The sequence below is a fragment of the Malus sylvestris genome, chromosome 14, assembly GCF_916048215.2.
Source record: "Malus sylvestris chromosome 14, drMalSylv7.2, whole genome shotgun sequence".
Lineage (NCBI taxonomy): Eukaryota > Viridiplantae > Streptophyta > Magnoliopsida > Rosales > Rosaceae > Malus > Malus sylvestris.
This window is the reverse complement of record NC_062273.1, coordinates 10971793-10980972: the sequence shown is the minus strand read 5'-3', so window position 1 is coordinate 10980972 and position 9180 is coordinate 10971793. Positions and strand designations below refer to the sequence as shown.

The window sequence follows — 9180 nt, the reverse complement described above, 5'->3', positions numbered from 1 at the left end:
TTTATCAATCTTCTGTCGAAAGAACGAATTGACATGCTTAACATCTTGAAGCAAACGCTTGAAGACATGACGCCTCATCCGGAAACAATGTCTAAAATCATCTTCTAGGTACACCATCTTGGAGTTGAAGTAGTTGTTCATCAGAGTTTCATGCGCGATCTCTCTTTGTCGTGGTTTATAAGAGCGATCAACAAAAAAACCACCCTATTGAGGTTGTTGTTTCCTCACACGCTATGGTCACGACCATTGCTGCCATAACTGTTCTGTTGCATATGACTATACCTGTGATACGGTGGTGGAGCGGACCCATGAAGTGATCCGTCCCGGGTCAGGATGTGACAATATGACTATACTTGGGCATTTCGATTGAAGATGGTATATAAATATAGTTTGTCACTGCTTATTTTTTAATATTGCGTGTAAAAAAAAAAAAGCTCCCTTTTCCCCTTATTCCCGCCACCCTAGCCCACCCAAGCTACCACCACTACCCACAGAACACTACCAGCTCTCTCTCTCTCTCTCTCTCTCTCTCTCCCTCCTGCCACCATCTTCCTCTCCAGATTCTGCAATTGGACTACCTCTCTAGGTTATCCACATTTTCTAGGGATTTCAAATTTGAACGTCCTCTCTCTTACGACTTCCCAAGAAACAAAGCATCGTGGCCGTCGAATTTGTGCCCTAGGGGGCTTCATATAGTTAGTCAGAGTAAGAGGGTTACTTGTGCTGTTCTGAATTCCGATGGAGAATAATACTTCAACAATTTCATGCCCCTCAACTCCTCGTTGGAACTCCGAGCGCCCTTTCCTCACCGGCCGCTTTCACCAGGTTCCTACTTTTCCCTTTAATCTTCTTCACTCCACTCCAATTTTGCTCTGTGAAGTTTGCGAACCGAAATGCCGTTTGGAATTTGACATTTTCTGTTTCAGGAAACCAAATCGACGTCGCGATTTGCAGATACCGATGGCTATTCCGTTGGTTCTCTTTCGTAAGCATGATATCACATCTTCATCCAGTTACATATGTGTTCATACATTTCTTCTTTCTGTCGTTCTTAATTGATAAAGAAAGCCCCAATTTTGAAATTTGCAGCTTGGGATTCGAAAAGGCCATTGGTTGTTACAATGCTGCTGTTCAGGTGAGTTTGAATTTGAATTTGGAATTTCAAAATTTCAAAATTTCGGGTTAGTGGAAGTGGTGCTTATGATGGTTGTAGCACAAATAGGAACTTGTTGTCATCGATGACATTTTGTCTGCAATGGTTGGGATCCAAGGACGCTACGTTTCAATCAATAGGGCACACGGAAATGAGGACAAGTACACCTTTCAAGTTGATGCATCCATGGATTTAGCTCTTCAGGTACGAATCGGTTGAATCTCTTTGTTGTTTTATAGTCAGGCGTTTTAATATTTCTCATTTTTCTTTGGGTACTGAAATGCTTCAGGAATTAGCCAAACGGGTATTCCCTCTGTGCGAGAACTTTATGCTCATTAACCAGTTTGTTGAATCAAGATCCCAATTCAAGAATGGCTTAGTCAATCATGCATTTGCTGCTGCGCTGAGGGCGCTCCTTCTAGTAGGGTTATTTCCCCTCACTATTTTAAGTTGACTCGATAACCATTTCATTTCTTTGCCATTTGACCTAAAGCTCATGGTCAAGGGAAAGAATAAATATGGATAAAGAAAATGATGCATAAGTGATCTTGTCCACTGAACACCTTCTGATTTTTCTGTATTAGGATTACCAGGCCATGGTGGCACAGCTAGAACACCAGTTTCGACTGGGAAGACTGTCCCTACAAGGCTTGTGGTTTTACTGTCAGGTTGAAGCTTCTCTGAGATATTTTTTTTTAACTATATTTAGGGATTTTTTTTCCTTTCGAGTCTGACCGAGTTCTATAATCTGTGTTGCAGCCAATGATGGGGTCCATGCAAGCACTATCCAGTGTAATACAGATGGCTTCTGCTAATAATTTTGCAGGTTCTGCAGTACTTAACCTCTTGCAGAGCCAGGTACTCTTATGTCTGAGTTACATAAAATTTTGTTGCTCCCTTTAGAAGTAATAACTGTTTCCACCACTTGTTTCTCATTCTTATCTTGCTGCTATTGGTGCATACTGTGGGTCTTTGCAATAAATAGGCCAAGGCCATGGCTGGTGATAGTGGTGTAAGGTCATTACTAGAAAAGATGACAGAATGTGCTTGCAATGCATACCTTGGAATATTGGAGAGGTAATTATACTTGTGCATGAAACTTTACCTGCCAACTTGTTATACATCTCTTGTTAACATGACTGACTAGTTACATAAGCATAATATGCTTCAAAGACTATTCTTCCCATCAACTAAGTTCTTCCATTTTCTTGTAGAACGCTATAAAATGTTCTTTTGCTCCTTAACTATCTTTGTTTTACTTTGTTTATCTTGGGGAGGGGGGTGGGTGGAGGAGCTGGTTTTAGTTTAAAAAAAAATTTATGAGCTCAGCCAACTGCCGTATTTGGGAAATTTTGTTGGACTAAGATGTGTTGTAGACCCAAGATCACCCGTGGGGGACATAATTGACACTTGGGTGTCTTGAGAGGGATTAGAAATTAGGACATATTTTAGACCAACCCAAGGGTACTGGCCATTTTAAAGATTATATGTCGGGTGCCTTACAACCCTGCTTAACCCTCTATTTGTTGTGCTGGCTTCTCTATGTTATAATTCATGTACACAAAAGCGTTTGTGTATTCATGCTCATTTTCTTGGAGTAGTATTATATCCCCTGTTTCTATATATTCATTCCTTAAATAGTTTTGACATGAATTTCTTATTTAAGTCTATTTGAATGTGGAAAGAGAGATTAGGTTGTTTTGCTTCTTTTCTTTTGGCAGTAATGGCTTTGAGTATCATTTGCACAACACTTTATTGCTAATTTGGTTGATCCCTGGGCATGGGATTGAAATTTACTTGTAGATGGGTTTATGAAGGAGTCATTGATGATCCTTTTGGTGAATTTTTCATTGCTGAAAACAAATATCTTCAAAAGGTATGTCATCTGATTTCAAAATTATGAGTGCAACAAATTTAGGCTTATTACGTTACAGTTTGTTAAACTGTACAGGAAAGCCTCACTCAAGATTATGATGCCAAGTATTGGAGGCAACGTTACAGCCTCAAGGATGGAATTCCTAGCTTCCTAGCAAATATTTCTGGGACAATTTTGACCACAGGAAAATATTTAAATGTCATGAGGGAATGCGGACATCATGTTCAGGTTTGGGTTATAATTATCCATATACAATGTTTTATTTCTCTTTTAGAACACAAGAAATGAGGAAAATTCTTTCCCTCAATGTGTTTGTGTTAATACATGTCATTGACTTTATTGGATAAATAGGTCCCTCTATCAGAAAATTCGAAATTGATGACCTTTGGCTCTAATCACCGTTATCTTGAGTGTATAAAGTCTGCGTATGACTTTGCCAGCAGTGAGCTCTTAAATCTCATCAAAGAAAAGGTGAGGTTTAGTTTGTAGGAAATGGTTTTCCTCTGAATATTCTTTGTCTCTCTCTGGTCTTTGCTGCCAACTTTATGCAATTTGTTTATGTTGTTGACTAATCTTCCATCCTTTCTTGTGTAGTATGATCTGATGGGAAAGCTGCGATCTATAAAGCACTATCTTCTTCTTGATCAGGTATATTGTTTTATGACCAATGAACTTGGAAATAGATCACCTATATTATACACTAGATAGATACCATGTTTCGTATGAAATCGTAACTAAAAAGTTTTGAACCTTGTAGATCAGGTGGGATTCTGGGTAAAGGTTAGGTTATTCTTCTACCTCATCTATCCCTTATAATACTTAGGACATAGTGTTTAATAACACACATCTTTCTGTCTAAAGTTACTATGCTTATGATTTTTGGGTGGAGGGATTTGAACAAACAACAACAACAACAACAAAGCCTTACCCCACTAAGTGGGGTTGGCTATATGAATCCTAGAACGCCATTGCGCTTGGTTTTGTGCCATGTCTTCCGTTAGATTCAAGTAGTCCAAGTCTTTTCTTAGAGTCTCTGTCCAAGTCTTCCTAGGTCATTTTGCCTCATCAAGTGTGTAAATCTATATGTATATTAGCTGGCATTAATTTTCTTAAACCCTATGAAGGAGCAAGCTTGATCTTCAGGTCTAGGTCTTGTAGCTCTTGAAGTACCTGGGGATTTTCCAACATTTATATGTGTTATTAAACACTGAATATAAAAGTGAAGATAGATGACTTAAAGGATGAAAATAGATGACTGCCTGTAAGACACTATGAAAATAGAGGACTTTGTGATGAGGTGTTTGTAATAATATCTCTTCTGCAAGCTTTTACATGCATATTTAAGAATTTGGTTTACTTTGTATTTTGAAATTTCATATAGAGAAGATATAAAAGTGAGTATTTGATAAACTCCGAAATTCTCCTTTTCGAAATAGGAACTCGAATCATTGCAGGGATATGTTTCAATTTGTATAGGTCCCAAAATTCAAGAATTCCGTATACTGCTATTACATGAAAAAAGAAAAACGAAAAACTCCGTAAAAGAAGGTGCATAGAACATGCGATGTCCATGGTTTATATCATCCATGGTTAACTTTTTAATTTCAATTACAAGAAGAATTGCCATATTTATTTATATAGTTTTTGTGAGGTAAACACAGTTTTTTGGAGAATGAAGAAAAGGATTGTATTTATGCAATCTTAATTTACGATGCACCAAGGACTTGGTGTTTGTTGAATAATTGCACTATGTTGTGGATCTGATTAAGGAAAGATGAATCGACTTTACATGGAAATAAGCTTTCTTTTTGTTAAGTTTACTACAAAAATCATGCTATTCAAAATCAATTGGATGGAGAACTGATGGTGTTTATACAGGGTGATTTTTTAGTTCATTTTATGGATATCGCTCGAGATGAGCTCACGAAAAAGCTTGATGAGATTTCTGTGGAGAAGCTGCAGGTTTAGTCTTCTTTCTTCATCAAGTTCCTTAGCTGGCAAATTTTTCTTTCTGCTTTCTCAATTCAAATGATTGAGATGTTTTAACTTTTGTTGGCTAAATAGTCTCTTCTAGACCTTGCTTTGCGCACCACAGCAGCTGCAGCAGATCCTTGCCATGAGGACTTAACATGTTGCGTGGTAAACAGCTCTATCCTTTTGCTCATATATGACAAATTTATGTATTGATTTCCCATTAATTCAATCTTCTTGCTGTTTTGCTTCAGGAAACATCTTCTTTGCTCAAAAAACTGGGGACACTTAAAGATCGTGAAAAGAGCAGGCCTGCCCCTGATGATAATGATCTGGAGGAGCCAGTGAGCATAACTGGCCTTGAGACATTCTCTTTAAATTATAAGGTTTGTTAATGACTTGTTTTTATTTTATTTAGTCATTTATATCTTTACTCGGCCCCATCCCCAAAAAAATCACAAAAACAGTTTGACGTGACCCCCGAAGTATGCTAATTATACCAGAGTTTAAATGGATCTAGATCTTGAAAGTTTTCATATAATGCCTATGATCAAACCATTTGTCTTTGATTTGTTATGACTGTTTGGTTCTGTTTCAGATTCGGTGGCCGTTGTCTATTGTTATCTCAAAAAATTCCCTAACAAAGTACCAGTTAATTTTCCGCTTTCTTTTCCACTGTAAGCATGTGGATCGCCAGCTTTGTGGGGCTTGGCAAGCACATCAAGTATGGGTTTAATTTGATTTACTTGTAGCCAGATCATTTAGCCTCTTTTCTTTGTTTGATTCAGTGGAAATATGTATTGCAGGCAGTTCGTGCCCTTAACATGCGTGGAACTGCTATCTCCAGATCATCACTGCTGTGCCGTAGCATGCTTAAATTTATTAATAGCCTTCTACACTATCTAACATTTGAGGCAGGTTTTACCTTCCAATATGCTTTTTCCGTGGAAGATTTTTCCATGCTATAGATGTATTGTGGTGCTTTTTCCCTATATTAAAGCACCTTGTTTTTTCTCCATCAGTTTTGATTTTTAATGGTATTCTTTTTGTTTTTGGCTATTACCGATACACATCGTATGTAGCGCAGGCTTAGATATACATGTCATACTTCTTTTTTCCTCATTTGATGTGTGATCCTTGTTGCATATCCTTGCTTTGCAAATCACATTGCATTCTATATAATGTTTTCTTCTATCTGAGAGATGATGTGCATCTGCATATAGACATCATACTGCAAAGAGCATAGATGCATAGTACTTAAGACTGCAATGTGCATCTGTAAATCCCGTTGCATTTTTCTATCAGACACTTCTGAAATATATTTTCGCAGCAATGATGAGGAAATTACTGGGTTTATGTTTTCTCAGAGCAGATCTTCTTGTTTACAGGTTATTGAGCCCAATTGCCATGTGATGCATAAAAGACTTAAGACTGCAAAGAGCATAGATGAGGTCTGTTCTTCCTCTTATAGAAACTCTCGTCTTCATTCAAAAAAAAAAAAAAAAAAAAAAGAAATCTTTTGGCTGAAAAAAGGAGAATTCGGTTTAGGTCATTCTGATAGATGTAGCAGTACTGTTTATTAAGAGGAAGCTCATGTTTGTCTTACAAGGTTCTTCCTGTTACAGGTTATCCAACACCATGACTTTTTCCTTGACAAGTGTTTGAGGGGATGCTTGCTTCTTTTGCCTGAATTTCTTAAGGTTTGTTCTTAATACAGTCAAGCTTACATGCATTAGTAGAAACAAGGATATATGTGTATGTGCACGCATATATATACATACATATATATATATATATATAGAAAAGGTTGGAAGAGACTATATCTCTTCAACTGGAAGAGAGGAAAGCTCTAATAAGGTAACGGGGACATGGAAAGAAATGCAACAGGTCGTATATGTTTGAGGCCAAGGAGATAATATAGTGGAGATTGTTTGCGCAAAGTTGATCATAGCCTCCATGTTTAATGTAGGGCCTTACTAAGATAATGAAATTTTTAGGTGTCAAGAGCCTTCGACATCAAATGTCTTGGACTCTGCAAGTCAACTCATGTGTCATGCATGAGCATAAGAACTTAATTTCTTGGACTATTAACTTTTCAAAGCATATAAAGTACTTCTTTCATAGACTCGTTGGTACACGTTTTAGTGAAAAGAACCAAATTAATAAACTGCTATAAGACTCAATTCATGAGACCTATAAACTGATCATGTGACGTAGAGAATAAATGTACAAATTGTGTTTAGTACATAAAGAAGTACAAAAGCTCCTAATCAAAGAAATCCACAAATTTCTTCTATTTCTTTCCACAACTAGTTTTTGTACATTTCAGAACTAGGCGAGGGAGCCTTGGACCAGCGGGAAAATGCCCGGGGGCTGGGCCCACTTTTAACTTTACTTTCAAATAATTTTGAACACTGACCAAGTTTCAAAGCTTTGCCAATGCTTCTGGTTTCTCAGTACTGTAGTTACCGTGAATCCAAGCACAGATCTGTCTTTTATCTCCACCAAGGATAATTTGGAACCAAAGGTCCAAAATTCAAAATTAGGATATGCAAAAACCCACAATGTAATAATTGGCAGAGGGGATCAAAACATGTTGAGATGGGGATCATATCTCTTTGGAATTATATGTCCAGAACTAGAGTTTCGGAATTCTTGATTTGTCTTTGTTCTTTGCCTTAATAGTTAATACTGAGTTGTATGAATGCAGAAGGTGGAGAGTCTGAAATTGCTTTGCTTACAATATGCTGCAGCAACTCAGTGGTTAATATCATCTTCTATTGATGTTCCTAGCCTTGTCGATTTTGATGGTTCACTTGTGCCAGAAAAACCGAAACCATCAAAATCGCGGACCCCATCTCAGGCACTAAAATTAAGCTCCAGCAACAAAACTGTTGCTGACTCTATTCTGTAAGTTTGAAGTGGCTGTGGGATAAATGATTACACACGTGCACACACCTCTCTCTCTCTCTCTGACCCATGTATTTTGCAGGAAATTCGAGAGGGAGTTCGTGCACACACCTCTCTCTCTCTCTCTGACACACGTGCACACACCTCTCTCTCTCTCTCTGACCCATGTATTTTGCAGGAAATTCGAGAGGGAGTTCAATGCAGAGCTTCAGAGCCTGGGACCGATATTGAACAGCAGTTCCAAAGCAGAACCATATTTGACTCATCTTTCGCAGTGCATTTTGGGGACCGGAAATGAACAATGATTTCTAGCATCTTTTCTGTTTTGGTGTGTGGATTTCCCGGTTTGTGAAAATATTACTTGTTAGAGAGTTTTGAATTGGTCCTGAGTCTGCGGCTGTACTCTGAATTAGTCATGTTTTTTTGTTTTGTTTTGAGGGAGGGCGGGTAGATCGTCAGGTTCACTGTTAATACGGTTGTAACTGGCTACTGATGAGGTGAAATTTGGTTTTTCCATCTGTTGGAAGTCTCAGTCATGATGCATGGGACTGGATATGCTGGCTAGCTTGTCGTGTTCACTAGAGTCGAAACAAGTACCCCCGTAGCCAGGAGCACCATAAGCACATATATCGACAGGGAGTTTCGTTGGTCTATGTATTGTAACTGCTACTATTAAATGCATAATTTTGATTCCCTTGTATACGTGCTATAATTTCCGTAACCAGCATGGATTTCCATATGACGCTGCGGCAGGAGCGTCAACATGCGTAATTAGCTGCAGCTATAGAATATGGATCGTGGATAGCTCTCGCAGTTTGGCGCTCTTGGTATGACTTTGGATGTCGAAGGAGATGGCACTTCTCGGCCTCCTCAAACACCGCTCGCCTGCTGTTTTTTGAGTGGGTTCAGTGGCTACCATCCCGACCGTCTGCTTTACAGAACAAACTCAAGTGATTTGTGAGGGTTTATTTACTGAACAACTCACCGATGGTCTGTATCTTCGGGATTCGTTTAATCTCTCCAAAATCTGCTTTCTGATCAGTGATTCCCCGGCCACCACATTCAGGGATCCATTATCACACCCAAAAAAACCAAACTCTGCCTTACGTGAAGTTACCATGTCATCGGAACCTATAACAAAGCACACATTTCCACCGTCGGGGCACAGCTGTAAGGAGCATCTTTGTCGAATCAAAAGTGAGGCGAGTGTTGCCTAATCCGCCCTGATAGGCAAACGTTGCCTTATCTTCCAAGTCCAACTCCCTTGGGA

The 9180-nt window shown here is 38.6% G+C and overlaps 1 protein-coding gene and 1 long non-coding RNA gene across 2 annotated transcripts; one reads left to right on the top strand and one right to left on the bottom strand.

Moving 5' to 3' along the window:
• Positions 1 to 419: 419 nt before the first annotated feature.
• LOC126599418 (gamma-tubulin complex component 2) lies at positions 420 to 8610 on the top strand. Its single transcript, XM_050265793.1, has 21 exons — positions 420 to 825; positions 927 to 985; positions 1090 to 1135; positions 1223 to 1357; positions 1443 to 1574; positions 1738 to 1821; positions 1913 to 2011; positions 2139 to 2230; positions 2957 to 3029; positions 3105 to 3257; positions 3381 to 3500; positions 3624 to 3677; positions 4908 to 4991; positions 5094 to 5168; positions 5255 to 5386; positions 5599 to 5724; positions 5807 to 5914; positions 6389 to 6451; positions 6626 to 6700; positions 7711 to 7910; positions 8089 to 8610. The coding sequence occupies exons 1-21, from the start codon at positions 739 to 741 to the stop codon at positions 8213 to 8215; spliced, it is 2124 nt and encodes a 707-aa protein (XP_050121750.1). The 5' UTR covers positions 420 to 738; the 3' UTR covers positions 8216 to 8610.
• On the bottom strand, positions 7711 to 8183 carry LOC126599420 (uncharacterized). Its single transcript, XR_007615120.1, has 2 exons — positions 8055 to 8183; positions 7711 to 7958 (listed from the first exon to the last, which is right to left on the bottom strand). It is a non-coding gene; the product is annotated as an uncharacterized LOC126599420 (long non-coding RNA).
• Positions 8611 to 9180: the final 570 nt, after the last annotated feature.

Excerpts from the sequence above, each read along its gene's own strand:
- LOC126599418 (XM_050265793.1), top strand. The coding sequence starts at position 739 with ATGGAGAATAATACTTCAACAATTTCATGCCCCTCAACTCCTCGTTGG. Across the intron at positions 1,358-1,442 it reads CCATGGATTTAGCTCTTCAG|GAATTAGCCAAACGGGTATT; the intron begins GTACGAATCGGT and ends GAAATGCTTCAG. Across the intron at positions 3,501-3,623 it reads TAAATCTCATCAAAGAAAAG|TATGATCTGATGGGAAAGCT; the intron begins GTGAGGTTTAGT and ends TTTCTTGTGTAG.